Source organism: Mercenaria mercenaria, chromosome 11 (genome assembly GCF_021730395.1).
Source record: "Mercenaria mercenaria strain notata chromosome 11, MADL_Memer_1, whole genome shotgun sequence".
NCBI classification, from domain to species: Eukaryota; Metazoa; Mollusca; class Bivalvia; order Venerida; family Veneridae; genus Mercenaria; species Mercenaria mercenaria.
The window spans coordinates 65,032,865-65,056,392 of NC_069371.1; the positions used below are offsets into that span (position 1 = coordinate 65,032,865).

The following is a 23,528-nucleotide window of genomic DNA, read 5'->3' on the forward strand; positions in this document are numbered from 1 at the left end:
TTCACAGAAAAGGGCTTTAAAAAGGGGATTTATAAAAAGAGTTGTTTTGTGTGATGTTTTATGTATATCCTTTACGATTAAAAGGTAGCATTTTTGACTTTCATATTTTCGGTCCATACATTAAACGAAACTTATAACTTAACCCAGCATTATGAGTATATTACATGACCGAAAATACACCTTACATACGCATAACGATTCGGTCATTCTGAACAAAGAACTGAAAATACATTATTTTTATAGCTCTTTGTTCTGAACAAGTATTTTTACTGTAAAATCCACGCAGTTTCATTAGAAACTCATTGTGCATTACGGCAGAATATTTTGTACATTTTGCTTGCTGTTAAACATATAATTATTAAATTCATGGTACAAGGTCGTTATCTAGCAAAGTCCACATTTTTTCAATTAAAATACAATTAATTACAGTGCCTTAAAGATGTGTTATATTCTGCTTTAATTTGCTTACTCCAATAACTCTATCTTACGAAGACTGAAGATGCGCTTTTCAAAAAGCCATATATACCGTTATCCGCTTCCTCCTTTTTATCTCTTATCTTACTAATTTCTTGTCGGTTGACGCGCGTGAAGTCTGGGTCTACAGCAGCGGTTTGACTAATCGGGAGATACCTGTTTATCGATATTTTAGTGTAAAGGGAAACAACTACAACGGCGCGCAAGGCAAAAAATCAAAACCGACAAGAGTTGCGGTTCTCGTATATTTTATGCTCAAAATTGGGGATGGGTTCCGATTAACTGAACATAGTATCTCTGAGAAAAACAGGTTGCAAGGGGCACAGTTCTGTCTAAATATTTCGAAGATCCAATCAAGTCATATCTTATTACGCTTACTTCGTAAATTTAAGACCGCATTGTATAACAAATCACCAGAACTTGAATAGTTGCCTGTATATTTTTGCAATGCCCGAATAAAGTTTCCGTTTCATCTTATATTTTTCTACAGATCCTGTGGAGACATTATCATTGTCGCTTTAGAATACTGGCGGATTCATGATAACGGAATCAAACAGAAGTCAAGGACACACAGTGAATATTGCGCCTGGGCAGTACAAGGTATTTGTAATTGGTACGCAATTATGACAAGCAACTTAGACAGAATCCAGGTGTAGACCTGTGTACATTTCCTATTTATTTATACTTATATGAAATAGAGTGAATGTTTTATTATGTCTACCCCATACATGGGGGAGACATATTGTTTTTGCCTTCGCCGTCCGTCCGCATTAAGCTTATCCGGCTTTCACAGGTCAAACTGCTGGCTGGAGTTCGTCGAAACTTCACAGGAGTGATCAGTACCAACCCCAGTTTTGCATATCACCGGCACGTTCAGCTTCGCTTCTCAAAAAGGCCGCCAGAGCTAAAAATAGAAAAATCTTGACCGGCTTTCACAGGTCAAACTACTGGCTGGATTTCGGCGAAACTTTACAGGAGTGATAAATACTAACCCTAGTTGTGCATATCGCCAGCACATTCCGCTTCTTTGTACAAAATGGCCGCCAGAGCTAAAAATAGAAAAATGGTGTCCGGCTTTCACAGGTCAAACTGCTGGCTGGATTTTGACGAAATCAGTACCAACCCTAGTTGTGCATGTCGCTTCGCTACATAAAATGGCCACCAGAGCTAAAAATAGAAAAATCTTGTCCGGCTTTCACAGGTCAAACTGCTGGCTGGTTTCGACGAAACTTCACAGGAGTGATCAGTACCAACCCTAGTTGTGCATGTCGACGGCACGTTTCGTTCGCTGCACAAAATGGCCGGCAGAGCTAAAGATAGAAAAATATTGTCCGGCTTTCACAGGTCAAACTGCTGGACAGATTTCGACAAAACTTCACAGTATCAAGCCTAGTCGTGCATATTGCCGACACGTTCCGCTTCTCCGCACAAAATGGCCACCAAAGCTAAAGGTATACATAGGGGGAGACATTTGTTTTTGTGACAAAAACACCTTCTAGTTAGACCTAAATTTTCGGACAGTTAATTGTATGTTGGTTTGGGCCTCACTCGGGATGTTGAATTCTTCAAGTGAAGAAGCCATCCAGCTGGCTTACAGAATATCGGTGGTTCTACCCAGGTGCCCGCCCATGATGAAATAATGCACGGAGGGGCACCAGGGCTGTTCTTCCATCATCAAGCTGGAAAGTCGCCATATGACCTACAAATGTGTGGGTGTAACGTTAAACCCTACAAAAACTTGTATGACATAACAGAATATGCGACACTAATAATTTGATTATATTGTCTTGTTTAGATGTCAGTATTGGTATTTCATGAATACAGTACATATAACGAACCTATATTCCATATTGAATAAGGATCTCAGATTTCTTGTATCATATCAGGTAACATGCAAGGCTACAGGCAGCAATCCAGAGCCGACCATGGCCGTCATCTATAACGGAACACAAACGAACGTATCTGTGAAAATTATCGAGGATACCTCAGTGAAGGGTAGTACTTCATACAATGGAACTTATTCTGTGAACCTATCTGTAGAACCAAATGCTTCATTACAATCGCTGTATTGTACGGCAAACATTGCTGGAGACTTTTATAAGACGAAGGAAGTTGGCATTGTGTTGATGGTAAAAAACAGTGAGTATAGAAATTTAGTGAAGAATAACTTTACATAGAATGAGCTTTATATGAGCCGTGCCATGAGAAAAACAACATAGTGGCTTTGCGACCAGCATGGATCCAGACCAGCCTGCGCATCCGCGCAGTCTGGTCAGGATTCATGCTGTTCGCTTTCAAAGCCTATTGCTATTAGAGAAACTGTTAGCGAACAGCATGGATCCTGACCAGACTGCACGGATGCGCAGGCTGGTCTGGATACATGCTGGTCGCAAAGCCACTATGTTGGTTTTCCCATGGCACGGCTCATATGTTGTGTTACTTAAAGGCTTCGAAACCGATGGTTAAAAAAACTGATTTCAAGAAACTTCACTTTACTGGCACAAGTACTTTCCTTAATACCACCGATTCCTTTATTAATACCTTATTCTCTGACAGTTCATGCAAAATGGTAGGTGATCTTAACCAATGTTTTGTTAACCATGTTTGCTGTCAAATAAACCGATGAAATACTACTAAAAGAAGCATGTGACTTTTGCTATACGATGATTAAACTCAATTATGTTCTATAGATAACGCTTATCCCTTGTTTTAGTTACGGCGACGGAGAAAGACTTCTATGATTGCTGGGTGAACTCAACAACAGTGGACTGTGATCTATTTTTCCCGATCCTAGATGTGGAACTGATCTTGTCACGTATAAGAACAAGTGAGCATTGTAAAACTACCAATACATTAATTTCAAATTGTAACACGTGGTGAAGAACTGGTACTCTTTAGCCGCGACGTATTGTCAACGTTTCGGTGAAGATTATAGTAAATCTAACAGTAAAATTATTTATGAAATTTTATGAAATCTAATTTCGCTTATTTATAAACTGGCATCGACCCTTGAGAGTCCATTAAAGTAAGTAATTATGTCAATAACACTAAAAATCTGATAAGAACGATTCTGACTTTTTATGTACGAAGAATGTCGCATCCATTTGAGAGTAAAATTACCGAGAGACATTACCGGGTTCACTACAGTTAACGTTTTTGTTTTACTTCTAGATGTGAAATCAGCCGTGCCCATTGCGTTGATAAGAACATTCATGTGAAACATTACGGAGCCTGTACTGCAACTGATACTACGTCCGCGGCTCCCTTCACAGAGTCTTTCATTGATCGCATGTGTATTCGTCTCGGTTACATGGACTGTCCGGTTGGGGGAGACCCCGTGTGCACATCGAATGGACACACGTACAAAAACTCGTAAGTGCTGGTTACATTCTATGCTTCGAAATGTTTCTCTTATGAATTTTATAAAAAATATCCAATGGCTATCTTTCACTTAATTGTTTCAAATTCATATATATTTACTTCGAATGGAGAAAAAATACCCACCAAATATATATATATATATATATATATATCAACTTACTAAATAACATATAAATATATTGTTAATAAGTGTTAACCAGTTGAGTGTTTAAAAACTAGTTTCTTTTTTAGTCCTCCGGTTAGTATACATTTATACTGTGTTAAGCTATACAGGTATCGGGTATAAACCCTGTACTTTTTAAAACCTATGCTGCATTGTACAGTTAATACATACAAACTTGTTAATTCTCTGTTAACATAAGCTACATGTAGTGTTTGTTCATGTTGAAATTCGGGTCCAGTATACCTTTAAGTATCACAACAGCAATTTTTAAATTGAGTTTGGCGGCCGTAAAAAGTCTCCCAGTAGTTGGATTCCGTCTTGTTATATTTTCTGGTCCTTGAGATCACCGATTCCATTCAATATTTCTGTCAAGCCGATGCTAGGAGGTAGAGGGTGCGAGTGAGGTGTTGCACTTTCCATTACCACTCATGAGCCATGCTAATATTTTGCTTATTCTATTATCCAAAAGGATCTTCATGTATATTAAATATAATTGAGCCGCGCCATGAGAAACCCAAAATAGTGCATCTGCAACCAGCATGGATCCAGACCAGCCTGCGCATTCGCGCAGTCTGGTCAGGATCAATATGCTGTTCGGTAACGGTTTATTTAATTGCAATAGGCTTTGAAAGCGAACAGCATGGATCCTGACCAGACTGAACGGATGCGCAGGGTGGTCGGGATCAATGCTAGTCGCAAATGCACTACGTTGGTTTTCTCATGGTGCGGCTCATTTCATTATTTAGATAACATTGTCCAAGGAGGTCCATGATGGCTTATGTGCGCATTCCTAGCGATATTGGAACACCTCCAGTCCGAAAGGAGTTTGGAACACTTTACCACCAAATGAATTCCATATTTTGCGTGATTGTTCATTTGAATAAGTTTTACATTGAGGGTCACTGATTACAATCAAAACATAGGAATAAGTTGACATACAGAACACCGAATTATATAAATAGTGACAAAAGCCAGTATATTTCGTCTGCGAGCGGTTGTGTCTAGATGTGATCCGTATAATACTGTATATGCTATGTACAATACTTGAAACCAAATTTCATCTTTACAGGTGTGAATATCAGACAGCGAAATGTACACACCACAATCTTAAAGTTGTTGATTGTATGAACACCTTACCATGACTTCAACAGACAAAGTCCAAGTATCTTTCCTATTATTTGCTTTTTTGTAAACCATAAATAATCCAGCTGATAGAAAATCGATTGGATGGGAATATTATCATAAATAAAACGCTTTATACTTGGTCTGTCTAAAGTCTTCATTCGTAAGGACAAGCTGATCATCTCAACCGTAATGCTTCGCAACAGACGGAGAATAAGGAAATACCCGATGTTGCACGATTATCACAAGGAAACCTCCCGCGCGATAAGACAGAATATCAATACAGTCACCCGCCATGTATAAAAATCGAAGGTCTACGATCGATATTTCATATTGTGAGTACGATGTTTATTGCTTCCACCCACCCCATGCGTCTTATTTCAGTTTCGAATGTAATAAAAGCTAAGCAAGAAATTTTGTCTAATAGACTGGAGATTCACTTTCGCCACAAACTGAAACAAGCACGTATTACAGTGGTAAATGGCAAGACAGAAGTCCTCTACTAGTGAAAAACTGTTGTTAGTGTTCGTCCGGCTTGTGGCTGTTGGCAATAGCGTTTGAAACAAGTGCTTTAAGGAATTTCAGAGCTAAGGAACAAGAACTATTTTATTCAATTTTCATTACCTACCTTGACCTACAAGCAAAGATCGCGCACGCAACACATTCTCTCATCATAAGGAACATTTGTGTGCATTACGAAGATAATCCTTCAATGCACATAAAAGTTATGGAGCAGAAACAATTTTGTTCGTCCTTCGATAGTGACCTTGACCTACAACCATGGATCTAGATCATGTGTGCGACACCAAGTCTAATCATGGGGAATATTTCTATGTAGTAATAAAAATTCGTTTAATACAATTAAGTCATGAAAAACAGAAAGCTTAATACTTGACCTTCAATGGTAACTTTGACCTCTGATAAATAAACACGTGTCATGTAAGTAACACAAGCAATACATCATCTGGTTGTGGGAAACGTGTGTGAGTGTATATAAAAATGCTTCAGGATCATGTGTTGACACATTGTCTCATCGTGGGGAAAATCTGTGTGTAGCACTCAGATAATCCATCAATGCATAAACAAGTTTTACTTGACCATCAATATTGACCTTGACCTATGACTTACAATCATAAATCATGTATGTGCATAATCTACATACTGCCCTCTTTTCATATGCAAAGTTTTATTAACCTAGTTTGAATTCTATCTGAGTAATTGCAGGATCCAAATGAGGGACATAATAAATGAAACCATTTTTTTTTCTTAAACATTTAATATATAAAATCTTGAATAATAATAATACTATGAAATAGGTAAGTTTTTTAGTAAAACAACATTTAACATATTACACCTTGAATAATAATATTTTAAAACAGGTCACTTTTGTAATATAATTCAGTTTGTAACATTAAAATTAGAGTATATTTGCAACAAGTTAATTTCAGTGCTTATGCTTATTACGTGACAGGTGAGCTAAAAAAAGATATTATAATAGACTGAAAAGTTTCAAATACCATTTTCAGAGTACAATACCAAATGAATTGAACATTAGAATGTTTTGCAATTTTTATTAAAGGCTTTTTTTTGCATATTCTCTATTTTACTTACAGTAGGGATAATATCAAAATACTTTGAAAAATAAAATAAAATGTTGAATTTCAAATTAAAGATTTGTTTGTTTCTTTGTTTTGGGTTTAAAACGCTGCTTTTCAACAATATTTGAGATATGTGAGGACAGTCAGTTAACCTGATAAACTATGTTTGGATGTGAAATCAAGAATAGCTGACTGAAATATTTCTACAAATGCTTGGTTTAGCCAAAATAAAAGGAACTGCTGTAGCCTTTTATTTTTTTTTTTACAAATTGATTCCTTGGCTCTTGACTTCTAGTTCAAGATTTCCCTGAGCTTTGCTCTATTTCAAAATTTCCCTAACCAATCAAAAATTCCCCGACTTTTCCCGGACCTTGAAAAAATATGTTTTTCCTTGACTTTTCCCTGACCATGGGAACCCTGATTTTACCAACTCTGATATTAGAATGTTACAAATTGCTCATGAAAATGTTGCAATGAAGAAGTAAGATGCAGACTAAAAGAATTAAAGTACAAACGATTCTGCTTAATATCAATATTAGTAAAAATAATAATAACAAGCAAATTCGATGAATTGGTATCCCCCGCCGAAAGGGTTTGTGGTGAGGAATGGCAAAAAAATATATCCGGCAAAAAGTTTAGGATGTTAATAAGAAGCAAATAATTTCATTAGTCAAAATAAATTTAACAGAAAACAAATGTTTAATTAAAGAGTACATAATAAATGTATGATACTTTGATCATGACTAAAGAATTTATTTTGAATGGGATATGTAATGTAATAAGCTTAGCTTTTAAAATTAAATGCAGTTTGTTGAAATGTGAGCTTGAAGTTTAACTGGAACGAAATATTGTCTTTGAGTGGTTTGGCACCAGGGGTTGCTGTTTAACATGTACATTTGAACTTAAAAGAACAGAGGTAAGATATCTTGGCAAGGTTTGTGCAGTCACAACTTAACATGTTGAAGGTTTGAACATTAAAAAAAAAAAAAAAAAAAGGAATGGAAATATATATATCTATATATATAGATATATGTATATATTTATTTTTTTAGGGGGTGGGGGTGCAGGACACGGGAGAGGAAACAAAATTTCACATGTTGATTATAAATATTGATTAAAAATAAAAAAATGAAAAAAAAGGGTAAAAGGGTGAAGTGGAGGGTGTGGGGGGCAGAGGATGCATGATCGGGGGAATGGTACAACCTGGAAGGTTTGAAAAAAAATCTAAAATAAGAAATGAAAATTTTTTTTATTTATTTTTTTTTTTTTTGGGGGGGGGGGGGGGGGGGGAGGGGAAGGGGTGTGACCAAGGCAAGTGGGTGACCAGGTGTGGGTGCGCAACTTCACATGTTTATAATAAATGTTCACAGAAAGAATGAAAGAAATTTAATGAAATTCTGCCAAATGGTAAGTTTGTTATGTACAAATAGGTGGATTTTTAGACAATTAAAGGGCAATAACTCTGAAGTTACAAAAGAAATCCATACAAAATTGTCTGTGTACAACCACATTATAGTGCTCTAAATTCTGTTAAAGTTTCATAGTTCTAGGTCAAATATATCAAAAGTTATGATGCAGAAATTGCCATATCTATATTACCCTATATAGTTAACACTAGAAACTTCTAAGGGCCATAACTCTGGTGTTACTTGGGCAATCTGTCTGAAACTTGATGGGCCCCATAACCTCATAGTGGTGAACATGTATATGAAGTTTGTTTGAAAAAAAACTAAAATAAGGAATGAATGTTTTTTTTTTGTGGGGGGAGTGGGGTGGGGTGTCGGGGGATAGGGGGGGAGGTGTGTGATCAAGGTAAGGGGGTGACCAGGTGTGGGTACACAACTTCACATGTATACAATAAATGTTCACGGAAAAGAATGAAAGAAATTTAATGAAATTCTACCAAATGGTAAGTTTGTTATGTACAAATATGTGGATTTTTATACAATTAAAGGGCAATAACTCTTAATTTACAAATAAATCCGAATGAAATTGTGTGTACACAACCACATTATGGTGATCTAAATTCTGTTTAAGTTTCATAGTTCTAGGTCAAATATATCAAAAGTTATGATGCAGAAATTGCCATATTTATAGTACCCTATATAGTTAACACTAGAAACTTCTAAGGGCCATAACTCTGGTGTTACTTGGGCAATCTGACTGAAACTTGACGGGCCGCAAGAACTCATAGTGGTGAACATATATATGAAGTATTAAATAAATATTCCCAACCATTTCCTAGATATGGCTCCGGACGGACGGAAAGACGGACGGAAGGACGGACAACGCCAAAACTGTATCCCTCCGACTTTCGTCGGGGGATAATAATAATAATAGTAACTTTATTTAAAGAGGATAACATATTTGACTATAGCTAGTCTAACACATGGTCGTCTAACAAAGTAATGTAACAAGAGGGTCATGATGACCCTATATCGCTCACCTGTTAAACTTGGCCTCATAATCATTAAGATAAACATCCAGACCAAGTTTCATGAAGAAAGGGTCGTAAATGTCTACATTGTTAACAAGCTTTTCCTTCGGCCACTGGCAATTATCCTCTGAAGTCTGAGGCTCGTAGGCCTAAGAGTTCTTCAGTTATCGAAGATCGGACCCCAAAAACCAATAGGGGTTATTTACTGAACAAAAGCAATCATTCTATGAAACTCTCTACCACTGTAGGCCTAAGCATTCTGTAGTTACTGAGCTGAAACCAAATGCTCTACCTATCAACTGACATTAGTCTGTCTGACCAAGTTTCATGCTGATAGGGTTAACAAGTTTTTCCTTTGATCTGAGCAGGTGACCTAGATTTTGACCCCAGATGACCCAGATTCGAACTTCACTCAGGAATCATTAAGATAAACATTCTGACCAAGTTTCATAAAGATAAGACCATTAATGTGGCTTCTACAGTGTGAGCAAGCTTTTCTTTCGATCTGAGTGATGACCTTGTTTTTGACCCCGAATGACCCAGATTTGAACCTGGCCTAGGAATAATCAAGATAAACATTCTGACCAGGTTTCATGAAGACAGGGTCATAAATATGGCCTCTAGGGTGTCAACAAGATTTGCCTTTCATCTGACCGAGTGACCTAGATTTTCACCCTACATGACCTAGTTTCGAACTTGACCCAGAGATCTTCAAGATAAACATTATGTGCAAGTTAGTGTCAGATCAAGGCATAAATGAAATATCTAAATGGCTGAAAGGGCCCCTTTCAGGAGCAGTTACTCTAAAACCCAGGATGGAATCCAGCTGCTTTTCGAAAGGAACCGATTCCTTATTGTGACTTTTTGTGACTGTAAAAGTGATTAAAATTGAATGTAAAATGTCACCTCTATCTTGTCCAGAAGGTCAAAATTAACAAAATTTGGCACTCTCAAAAGTCAATCACAGGCCGTAACTCCCAAATGTCTGACGTATTCATCATGGAATCCATGCTCTATTGTTGTTAAATATATTTTGCTAGTTTGTGATCGACCATAAATGAAATCTCTATATGGCTGCAAAATTTGCAGCAAATTTTGGCCCTTTAAAGGGCCATTACTATGGAACCCATGATGGGATCTGGCCTATTTTCAAAAGGAACCCAGATGTTATGCCAATACAAGTTTTGTGCAAGTTTGGTTAAATTGATTACAAAGTGTTGTCTGTATCGTGTTCACAGGCTAAAATAGCAAATTCGGCCCTTTAAGGGGCCATAACTCAGGAACCTATGATGGGATCTGGTTGATTTTCTATAGGAATCGAGATTTTATGCCAATACAAGTTGTGTGCAAGTCTGATAAAAGTTGATTGCAAAATGTGGTCTCTATCGTGTTCATAAGCAAGAAATAGCAAATGATGGCCCTTTAAGGGGCCATAACTCTGGAAACCATGACGGGATCTGGCCAGTTTTACTAAGGAATCGAGATATTATGCCAATACAAGTTGCGGCAAGTTTAATTAAAACTGATTGCAAACTTTGGTCTCTATCCTGTTCACAATAAATTGTGAATAGACGACGGAGACGGACGAAGGGCGATCACAAAAGCTCATCCTGTCACTACATCACAGGTGAGCTAAAAATACCATCAACAGCATGTTACATAGACAATGAAGTAAAAGATATGAATTAAAATAACGTATTGCGAAGTGGAAGTCAAAGGACACAAGAAAAAGTAGAAATATTCTCGTAAATGCCTAGGATGAAGTTCTGGAAGACTATGATATTTGTCAGGGCACAAACGAGAGCATAAAACGTTAAGATGTGAGTAAGATTTAGCTGTGATGGCTGTAACAATCTAAATTGTATACATTATTGATTGGAATAATATTGCCCTATGTCCAATCACCATAACGTTTCAATAAAACATCAATAATGTTTGAAATGTGTTTAGAAGACTGCAAAATCCAGGTAAAATATTTGTTTGTTTTGGGTTTAACGTCGTTTTTCAACAGTATTTCAGTTATGTTACGGCAGGCAGTTAACCTAACCAGTCTTCCTGGATTCTCTACCAGTACAAACCTGTTCTCTGCATGTAACTGCTCCATGTGAATAAGAGGTCGATGATGAATGATTTCAGACACAGTCTTTTATCAAATCATCCTGGAGAACATATGCCCCGCCAAGAGATCGAACAATCCCGCAATCTCCCTATTGAGCTAAGCGAGGGGTGTGTGTGTGGGGGGGGGGGGGGGAGTGGCTCCCGAGTTAAATATATTCCTAACAAATAGACGCCAGCATTATGATATGAACAAACATGTTCGCAGATGCCGATTTGGAATCTACCCAGCATATCAAAATAATAATATAATTTCACTATATATTGAAAGCTTAACTGTAAATATAAAAGTGAACTGTTTCAGGAATTTGAAGTACTGTGATCATATAAACAATGCAAACTTTTTCTAACACTTTATATGTAAGCTTCCATTCAAACAAAGTCCTAAAAGGAAGCTATTCACCCCTCATCATCATCACCCAAAAGACATAAATCTATACATCAATTAACAGGTTACAGAATACCATATCCTATTACTATGGCTCATTTTTATGACTAATATTTGTTGATTGATAGGTCTACATGGCTAAAATCTTTGCTTTGAAGTTTATCTGAGCACCACTCCAACTTTAATCGGATTCTTGGGTTTCAAAAACGTTCCTTTAATTAGCTGTAAGTTCTCCTGAAAGAAAACATATCTATCTCATAAAAGATGATCAAGGAATGTTCAAGTATCGTTGTTAGCGAATGAAGGACAGGAAACTTCCTCAACTTGTTTGTTTAGTCATTGTTTACTATTATACTTGCTGAAAATGAGAGTCAGAAAATAAAACATTTGAGAAAGTCATTTTAGGTCCTCATGACCTTGGTCTTTGAGCAAAAAAAAAAACAAATTTGAATAAAATAGGCGTCTTTCCGTCCAGAATAATTATTTCCCTGCTATGGTAAATGTTTGGGACAAAAAGTTTCTTTTTTTCTGCCAGCCCCAATGCCCTTAATTTTCCAATGGTCATAACCTAAGAAAGTAAGTATGAAGTATCCTGTTTAGCAAGGTTGCAAACAAGCAATCACAAACTGTTTTGGTCGGTAATGTCTCCTAACTGTCAGTTGACAAATCTGTTGAAAAATTAAATGAGCCACGCCATGAGAAAACCAACATACTGGGTTCGCAACAAGATAGATGCAGACCAGCCTGCACATCCACGCAGTCTGGTCAAAATCCATGCTGTTCGCTTTCAAAGCCTATTGCAATTAGAGATACCATAATGGAACAGCATGGATCCTGACCAGACTGCACGAATGCGCAGGTTGGTCTGGATCCATGCTGGTCGCAAAGCCAATATGTTGATTTTCTCATAGCACAGCCCAACTTACCTCAGTTTCTGCACATTTCACGAACTTCAGCTTTCTAAGTATTGCAACAGTTGCAATTTTTGCCTCCAACAACGCCAACCTCATTCCAATACAATTCCTTGGACCATGGCCGAATGGCATGAAAACAAATGGGTCACGCTTAGCTTTCTCCTCAGACGTAAATCTGGAATAAAACAATAAATGCAGCAACAATTTAATTCCTGTTACATTTGCGAGGACTGTTGAATTTGCTGATATTTTCTTTGACTTATTGAATTATTAGAAATATATCAAAACGCACTCATGAAAGTAGTGCATCTGGTGATGACTGTTCTTACGTAAAAATATCCTTTTCATTGGCCATAGTGGCTTCTCATCTATGAGACAAATGTATTCCAATTGAAATTCTGGTGTGAGATTATAACAATCTTTAACTGCTTAAAAATACAGATCTGAAAGAGATATCCGACTCAAGCACCACTGTTTACGCAGTAATGAGGCCCTGACTGTTAGCCAATAGCCAGGTATTTCAGTCACCATCTTCAACAACAAATAGTTATATTATTTTTCTTGTATACTGTATTCTTCAATTATTGGAAGAAATAAAATAAAATGCTTGTTTTACTTTTAAGCTCACTTTCTTATAATTGTGTATGAATTTACACATTCATTAAACAAGAGGGCCATGATGGCCCTATATCGCTCACCAGAGTTGATCTGGCCTACTGACCTAGTTTTTGACCCAAATAATCAAGATTCGACATTGACCTAGAGTTCATCAAGACAAACATTCTGACCAATTCTCATGAGTTTCAAACTTTAACTGTGAACTTAAGACTGTAAACAAGATTTTCTTTTGATTTGCCCTAGTCACCTAATTTTTGAAAACACATTACCCAGTTTCATCCTTGACCTAGAGATCATCAAGACAAAAAATCTGACCAAGTTTCAAAAAGATTGGGTCACAAATGTGGCCTCTAGAATGTTAACAAGCATTTCCTTTGATTTGACCGGGTGACCTAGTTTTTGACCCCACGTGACCAAGATTCAAACCTGACCTAGAGATCATAAAGACAATTATTCTGACAAAGTTTCATAAAGATTGGGTCACAAATGTTGCCTCTACAATGTTAACAAGCTTTTCCTTTGATTGACCGGGTGACCTAGTTTTTGACCCCACATGACCCAGATTCGAACTTGACCAAGACAAACACTGACAAATTCTCATCAGTTTCAAACTTAAACTGTGGACTTTAAAGTGTTAAAAAGAATTTCCTTTGATCTGGCCTAGTGACCTAATTTTTGACCCCATATGACCCAGTTTCGAACTTAGAAATCATAAAGACAAACATTCTGGTCAAATTTCATAAGGACTGGGTCACAAATGTGGCCTCTGGAGTGTTAACAAGCTTTTCAGCTTTTCCTTTGATTTGACCTGGTGACCTGGTGTTTGACCCCATATGACCAAGATTCGACCTTGACCTAGAGGTCATCAAGACAAATATTCTGACTAATTTTCATCAGTTTCAAGCTTAAGCTGTGGACTCTAGAGTGTTAACAAGATTTTCCTTTGATCTGGCCTAGAGACTTGACCCATTTTCGAACTTGACCTTGAAATCATCAAGACAAACATTCTGACTAAGTTTCATAAAGATTGGGTCACAAATGTGGCTTCAGGAGTGTTAACAAAGCAAATGTTGTCGCACTACGCCACCACACGACACACGCCAACAAACACCCGAAAATGACTGGTCACAATAGCTCACCTTACACCACGAATGTGTAATATGACCGTTAAACAAGAGGGCCATGATGGCCCTATATCGCTCACCTGCGTACCATTGCTCTTAATGATAACATCAAGTTTTGACACAGATCACATATGCAAACACTTTAAATATCATCAGGATAAATATTTTCTTGTAACAGTCCCTTTTGACCTATGGGTCACATACTAATCATAGCCTGGACGACTTGAATAACATTTAAAATCAATCTCATTAGATGCTGCCGAGGTATATACATTTCGAGGGGTTAAAGCCAGAACGGTATAAGTCCACGTTTTACTGAAAATCACTTTTTTAGACTTTTTAATACCATTTTTAAAGCTCCTTCTTTTGCCCTTATCTCTGGCACCATATAAGGTATAAAACCTAAGATATCAAAGGGAACCATATCGCAATAAGTGCTTATCATCAGTATTATTGTATGCCAGAACGTTTTAAGTGCATTAACTTGAAAACCAGAAGGATTTAAGTGCACTTAGTTCCTTCTGGCGGTATACATTTTGATATATTATGTAAGGTAAAAAATGTGCCAAACGATACAAGTGCACTTAAACCATTCTAGAAGTAACACATTATGTTTATAATTCAAGGCACAAATGAAATATGATCACTTAATACATTCTGGATTTAACACCTTTGGTTAATTAGGAAAGAAAATACTTTCAGAACTTGTATCCACAAGGTATATAAATGTTAATTGTAAATGGAAAGTAATATTTTTATTAAGGTTTATGTTATAGTCACGTGAAAACTTATATTGTTCCTTGCTAAAATGGTGAAAACTCCAGATTTAACAGTATTCTGCCATTTTCGTATATATTAAATAGTAATATTTAAAACTATGAGAGGGAATTATAAAAGGAGGTAAACAATCAGTTTTTTGTCAAGCTTGTGCTGTGAACAAAAAACAAAGAATAGACAGAACAGATGACAAAACTGTTGAGACTGTTTAATCAGGAACATAGTAAAATGAAAATCAGAGATAGAGAAAAAAAATCGAACAAATTGAGCACAAAACAAAACCAACCATCTGCAGTCGTAGTTTTACTGATTCCATGTTCCATTGTCAACCAAGTTTATTACATGTATAAAGAGAGAATTAGGTTGATACAATTTGTTTTTCTTCTCTTTGCCTAATTTAAGTTCAACATGAAATTTGTGGAAAATATCTGAAGAATAAAGAAGCTCTTGTGAACTTTGAAGTTGGCATACATGTACATAAAATAATTTACTAGGACAGTAATGCATATGTTTTTTCATTGTGATTGTTGTGAAGGTGAGAATTGTTGCTATAACATTAAAGTAGGGGACAATAAAAATTGATGATTATTTTTACAGAATTTCCATTTAGTGACAATAGTGTTTAGTTGGTATAATTCAACGTCAATTAGTGAGGCATGACTTATCCGCTATCCTCCGCCTTTACCCCAGTATTGTTATGAGCTAAAAGTTCAGACACACTTCAATGCATAATGTTGATCTATATTTGTTTGTCAGAAAATACTGTTGTTTATTTAATAACACTGATAATAATTTTAATGAAAACAATAAGAGAAATATTCTTCAGTTTGTTTAATTTTAAATTTCACTTCCACCGTTTCAGTTTATCAGTTGTTAAAACTCGAAGTTCTATTTTGTTGAATTTTGGATATAAGATAAGTTTAATATAATACTTAAAGTTAGTTCATTGATTATTTTCACTTTATCAAAATAGGAACCACACAATTTCTTCAAATATTAACTTTAAAGTTACCCTTGTTGATATTTTCTTCAGTAGAGGGTATTCTAATCAAGGGGATTTTGATAGCCCCGACATTTTTAAGAAGGGGATTATGATACCCCTGCTATTTTAAAGAGGGGAATATGATACCCCTGCAAAAGTATGAATGGGATTTTGTAACATACTGTCTTTTTCCAGAGAAGCGAATTTTGATCACGGAGATTTTTATAAACACTTGGCATGCAAAAGAAAAATACAATAACATAGAAACCATTGAGCAAGTTTTAAGTAAGCGAACTTATGCAAATGGATAATGGCTGTAAATGGAGTAGTAGTATAAACAAGGCAATAAAAGAGCAAGGAAAGCAACTCCAGTAACTATTACTGTATTCATACCCTGTCAGTCGGATAGAATTGTGAGAATGGCAAAAACAAAAACTCCTTGTGTTGTAGCACATTTACCAGTGAGAATTTCTTTCCATAAAGAGCATTGCAAGTATGAAGTTCAAAAAAAAAAAGCTTGGATAAAAAGGGACAGAAAAGTGGGAAAAAAACTAAAAGGTTAAAATTTAAAGACGGTAAACCTGCAAATGAATATGTTTAATACAGTTTCGATGACCTACATTTCCAATGTATAAAACAGAAATCAAGGAAAGAAGCTTCTATAAAATCTTCCATTATACAAAAAAGGAAGGACTTCTTTAGCTTTGTTCTGATGGCACAACATCTTCAGAATTCTATCAGTATTTCAAGAATATTCATTCTGAAAAAGCAGCCAGAGACTGCCTATCAGAACCAGACATGTTGAAAAGTAAGTGATGAGTCTGATATTGAATAGTTATTATAAGTACAAGAGTTGTTTTGTTTTAAGAGGTACTATATAGAAAAAGATGGGAAAACGTTCTTTTACTAATATCTAGAATGGATTGTTGAAATTTTGTGTAGTGTAATTGTTATACAATTTTAAACATATTTTGTAATTTTATACACATTTTACTCAACATTTCTATTTGTACTAAGTGCACATATTTCCTTAGTCTTTGTAAATCATGTCATAAGATTTAACAGTTTTGTTATAAGTGCACTTGTGACAGTATGGCATCGAATAAAACCAGCATTATTGCAATATTTTAGAGAACTAAGTGCACTTAACACATTTGAACCCTCGAATTATTTTCCATTTTGTTGTATGCCAGATTGAGTTAAGTACAATTTTAACTATAAAACCAATTTAATTTATGAGTAGTCCTTTTATATTCTTCATACATTGTAACAACATTATTGTCTGTAATATAACCAAATCTTATCTAAATATTCTGATTCAGTAAAAAGTTTTATGTGTCTAAAACCTTCTTTTGCGTTTTTCTCCACTATTTGAAAAATGGACTTATACCGTTCTGGCTTTAACCCCTCGATTTACATACAATAAAGGGAGGTAATCTGTCATGAATTCAGTAAAAAGTTATCTACCCTGATTGTCCGAGTCCATCTGATCTGACATTTCAAGTCAGTATCTTCACTGGTTACTGAGGTACACCAATTTTAATTTGAAACAAAGGGAGGTAATTTAACATAAAATCAGTCCATAGTTATCTACCCTGATTGTCTCAGTCCAACTAATGACAATAATGAAATTTCAAATAAGTCCTATAAATACTTTCTGAGATAAATCCATTTTTATCAAAATCAGGGGAGGTAATCATGCATTGGTAAATGCATGTAGAAGATACAGAGTACATTCAAGCCTTTACAACAATTATATATTAGAAAAATAAGAAATAGTAGAAATGTCTTACCATGGAAGACATAAATAATGTTTCAAACAAATCTCATTAGAAGCTGCTAGGTTTATTCATTTAAATTAAAGATAAAGGGAGGTAATTTGTCATAAATTCAGCACATAGTTATCTACCCTGAATGTCTGAGTCCAACTAATGATAATAATAAAATTTCAAATGAGTCCTATAAGTACTTACTTATACAAATTCATTTTGATTAAAATCAGGGGAGGTAATCAGATATAAAATAACTCCAGAACCTATGATTGGATCTGACAGATTTATCATCGAATCCAAAATTTATTGTTGTTGAAGATATTTTGCAAGTTTGTATCAAATCAAAGTATAAATGGAGTCTCTTTATGACTGCACAAGCCAAAAACAGCAAATATTGGCCCTTTAAGAGGCCATAACTCTGAAACACATGACGGGATCAGGCCAGTTTTCGAAAGGAACCGAGATATTATGCAAATACAACTTGTGTGCAAGTTTAATTAAAGTTGATTGCAAAATGTGGTCTCTATTGTGTTCACAAGCCAAACATTGCAAATTTTGGCCCTTTAAGGGGCCATAACTCTGGAACCCATGATGGGATTTGGCCAGATTTCGAAAGGAACCGAGATATTATGCCAATACAAGTTTTGTGCAAGTTTTATTAAAGTTGATTGCAAAATGTTGTCTCTATTGTGCTCACAAGCCAAAATTAGCAAATTCTGGCCCTTTAAGGGCCATAACTCTGGAACCCATGATGGGCTCTGGTCAGTTTTCGAAAGGAACCGAAATATTATGCCCATACAAGTTTGATTAAAATCAAATACAAAATGTGGTCTCTATCATGTTCACAAGGAAATTGTGGACGGACGGACGACGAACGAAGGGTGATCACAAAAGCTCACCTTGTCACTACGCGACAGGCAAGCTAAAACACAGGGAAGAAGATATCATTTTCTGCATGTGGGACATGATTTTCCAGTGCTTTCTGCCAGTGCTGGAAAATCTCATCTTACATATAGGGGTGTAAAAGAAATCAAAATGATGCTGCAATTTATGAATGAATGTGTAAATTCATATGCTACTACATCAAAATAGTGCTTATACCACTTGTTTCACATCTGATGTGGACTACATAAATAAGACACTTCTTGATATGAGCATTAGCAATAAAACATGAAAAACTTAAAATCCTTCAATGAGTTCAGGAGTTACAGAGCGGACATGAAATTGCTAATGGACGTTTGAAAGAACATCAGCGCCATAACATAATACATCCCTTCGGGCATATAAAAATGCAAAAAAGAGGTATTTGAACAGTTCATCACAGTGAACAAGTGTGTGACGCTTCAACCCATTCCTTTTATTTGGTACTGAGATACCAGCTTACAAACAAGAGCTATCGGAGGACAGCAATGTTCGACTATTCAACAGCTTTGTCAATTAAATGAATGAATACAAGTTAAAAATGGGCACAATTTTGTAAACAAGAGGGTCATGATGACCCTGAATCGCTCACCTGAGTAATAGGAATCACATGTTTCAAATGGCAAACTAATGCTAAAATATTAGAAAGTAGGTCAAATTCATGGTCACTGAAAGTCAGTTATAAGATCGGTATGCAAAACTGTACATGTCATCCAAGTTTCAAGGCTGTATCTTAAAAAACAAGAAAGTAGGATAGTAGGTCAAGGTCACAGAAAGGTGACCCGTAAACACTTGGGTACATCTGGTAAATATGATTAAACAGTCTAGAAAATATGATCAGATAATTTTTTTATGTATTTGCCTACATAACTCGTATAACAAGTGACCCCCAGGGCGCGGCCTTGTTTTACCCCAGGGGCATAATTTGAACAATTCTGTTAGAGGTCCACTAGGCAATGCTACATACCAAATATCAAAAGCATAGGCCTTTTAGTTTCAGACAAGAAGATTTTTAAAGTATTTTCCTATATAAGTCTATGTAAAACTTGGGACCCCCGGGGTGGGGCCTCTTTTCACCCCAGGGGCACAATTTGAACAATCTTCATAGAGGATCACAAGGCAAAGCTACATATAAAATATCAAAGATCTAGGTCTTGTAGTTTCAGACAAGTAGATTTTTAAAGTTTTTTCCTATACAAGTCTATGTAAAACTTGGGACCCCCGGGGCGGGGCCTCTTTTCATCCCAGGGGCACAATTTGAACAATCTTCATAGAGGACCATTAGATGATATCACTTGCCAAATATCAAGGCTCTATGCCTTGCAGTTTTGGACAAGAAGATTTTTAAAGTTTTTCCTTTCGGTTGCCATGGCAACCAGAGTTCTGCATGGAATGAAATTCTTTTAACAATTTTGAAAGGGGACCACCCAAGGATCATTCCTGTGAAGTTTAATTCTGCCCAGTGGTTTTCAAGAAGCAGATTTTTTTAGAAAATGTTGACGGACACACGACGGACGACTGACACCGCACGACGGACGACGGACATTGACCGGTCACAAAAGCTAAAAGGCAGAACAAGGTTATGGAACCTGCACAGTGCTTATCAGCTCATGAAGTGAACAAGTATGTGAAGTTTCATTCCATTCCCATTAGTGGCACTGAGATACCAGCTTACATGTAAGAATTTAACCAAACATTGCTAAGTTGAAAGAGGGGCATAATTATGTAAAATGCAAAGTAGAGTTATTGCATCTTTGCACTGCATGTTATATCATGATAGTGAACAACTGTGTGAAGTTTCAATCCATTCCCATTTGTGGATACTGAGATACCAGCTTACAAACAAAAACTTCACCAAAAAGCAAAGGAGAGTTATGGGATCTTCACAGTGCATGTAAGATCATGACAGTGAATAAGTGTGTGAAGTTTCAATCCATTTCCATAAGTGGATACTGAGATACCAACTTACATACAACAAGATGGTCATGATGACCCTGGATCGCTCACCTGAGTAATATGAGCTACATGTTTCAAATGTCAAACTGATGATAAAATATTAAGAAAGTCAGTAGGTCACATTCATGGTCAATGAAATTCAGTTTTAAAATTTGTGTGCAAAACCGTGTATGTCATCAAAATTTCAAGACGGTATCTTAAACAAGAGGACCATGATGGTCCTGAATCGCTCACCTCTTCCCACATGACCCAGTTTTGAGAATGACGTCGTTTTTTCTATTATTTGACAGTGACCTAGTTTTTGAGCTCATTTGACCAAGTTTTGAACTTGACCTAGATATTATCAAGATAAAAATTCTGACCAATTTTCATGAAGATCCATTGAAAAATATGGTCTCTAAAGAGGTCACAAGGTTTTTCTATTATTTGACCTATTGACCTAGTTTTCGAAGGTACGTGACACTGTTTTGAACTTTACCTAGATATCATCAAGGTGAACATTCTCACTAATTTCCATGAAGATCTCATGAAAAATATGGCCTCTAGAGAGGTCACAAGGTTTTTCTATTTTTATACCTACTGGCCTAGTTTTTGACCGCACGTGACCCAGTTTCGAAAGTGACCTAGATATCATCAAGATGAACATTCAGATCAATCTTCATGAAGATCCATTGGAAAATATGGCCTCTAGAGAGGTCAAAAGATTTTTCTAATTTTAGATCTACTGACCTAGTCTTTGACCGCAGTTGACCCAGTTTCAAACTTGACCTAGATATCATCAAGATTAACATTCAGACCAACTTTCATACAGATCCCATGAAAAGTATGGCCTCTAGAGAGGTCACAAGGTTTTTTTATTATTTGACCTACTGACCTAGTTTTTTAAGGTACGTGACCCAGTTTGGAATGTGACCCAAATATAATCAAGGTGAACATTCTGACTAATTTTCATGAAGATCCATTCAAGGGTATGGCCTCTAGAGAGGTCACAAGGTTTTTCTATTTCAAGACCTACTGACCTAGTTTTTGATCGCAGTTGACCCAGTTTCAAAGTTGACCTATATATCATCAAGGTAAACATTCAGACCAACTTTCATACATATCCCATGAAAAATATGGCCTCTAGAGAGGTCACAACGTTTTCTCATTATTTGACCTACTGACCTACTTTTTGATGGCACGTGAACCACTTTCGAACTTAACCTAGATATTATTAAGATGAACATTCTGATCAATTTTCATGGAGATCCATTCACAAGTATGGCCTCTAGAGAGGTCAGAAGGTTTTTCTATTTTTAGACCTACTGACCTAGTTTTTGAACGCACATGACCCTGTTTCGAACCTGACCTAGATATCATCAAGATTAACATTCAGACCAACTTTCATACAGATCCCATGAAAAATATGGCCTTTAGAGAGGTCACATGGTTTTTCTATTACTTGACCTACTGACCTAGTTTTTGATGGCACGTGACCCACTTTCAAACTTGACCTAGATATCATCAAGATGAACATTCAGACCAATATTCATACAGATCCCGTGAAAAATATGGCCTCTAGAGAGGTCACAAGGTTTTTCTATTATTTGACCTACTGACCTAGTTTTTGATGGCATGTGACCCACTTTTGAAATTTACCTAGATATCATCAAGGTGAACATTCTGACCAATTTTTATGAAGATCTTTGAAATATATGGCCTCTAGAAAGGTCACAAGGTTTTTCTATTTTTAGACCTACTGACCTAGTTTTTGAAGGCACGCGACCCAGTTTCGAACTTGACCTAGATATCATCAAGATGAACATTCTGACCAATTTTCATGAAGATCTTGTGAAATATATGGCCTCTAGAGAGGTCACAAGGGTTTTCTATGTTCAGACCTACTGACCTAGTTTTTGAAGGCACGTGACCCAGTTTCTAACTTGACCTAGATATCATCAAGATGAACATTCTGACCAATTTTCAGAAAGATCCCACAAAAAATGTGACCTCTAGAGTGGTCACAAGCAAAAGTTTACGGACGCACTGACGCCGCGCGATCACAAAAGCTCACCTTGTCACTTTGTGACAGGTGAGCTAAAAACAAGAAAGTAGGTCAGTAGGTCAAGGTCACAGTCAAGTGACATATTACTTGGGGTCAACAGGTAATTATAATTAAACAGTCTTGGAAATAGAATCAGATGATTTTTAAGTATTTTTCCTATATAACTCACATAATAACTAAGTGACCCCAGGGTGGGGCCCCTTTTAACCCCAGGGTTATAATTTGAACAATTTTGATAAAGGACTACTAGACAATGCATCATACCAAATATCAAAAGCCTAGGTCGTACGACTGAGACAAGAAGATTTTTAAAGCTTTTTCCTATGTAAGTCTATATAAAACTTGGGACCCCCAGGGCAGGGCCTCTTTTCACCCAATGGGTACAATTTGAACAATTTTGGTTGAGGACCATAAGACAATGCTACAACCAAATATCAAATGTCTAAGTGTTGTGGTTTCAGACAAGAAGATTTTTTAACTTTTTTTCCTATGTAAAACTTGGGACCCACGGGGCGGGACCATATTTGACCCTAGGGGGATAATTTTGAACAATCTTGGTAGAGGACCACTAGATGATGCTACATGCCAAATATCAAAGCCCTAGGCCATGTGGTTTTGTACAAGAAGATTTTCAAAATTTTCCCTATATAAGTCTTTATTAAACCATGTGACCCCCGGGGCGGGGCCATATTTGATCCAAGGGGGGTAATTTGAATAATTTTGGTAGAGGACCACTAGATGA

The 23,528-nt window shown here is 36.4% G+C and overlaps 1 protein-coding gene across 2 annotated transcripts in view; it reads right to left on the bottom strand.

Moving 5' to 3' along the window:
- Positions 1–7,172: 7,172 nt before the first annotated feature.
- LOC123531218 (cytochrome P450 3A14-like) overlaps positions 7,173–23,528 on the bottom strand; it is a 58,056-nt gene continuing 41,700 nt past the window's right edge. For both annotated transcript variants that reach the window (XM_045312012.2, XM_045312013.2), the window contains 2 exons: positions 12,605–12,767; positions 7,173–11,912 (listed from right to left, as the gene is read on the bottom strand). In XM_045312012.2, the coding sequence (XP_045167947.2) occupies positions 11,838–11,912; positions 12,605–12,767 (238 nt within the window). In that variant the 3' untranslated portion in view covers positions 7,173–11,837. The remainder of the gene's footprint in view (positions 11,913–12,604; positions 12,768–23,528) is intronic.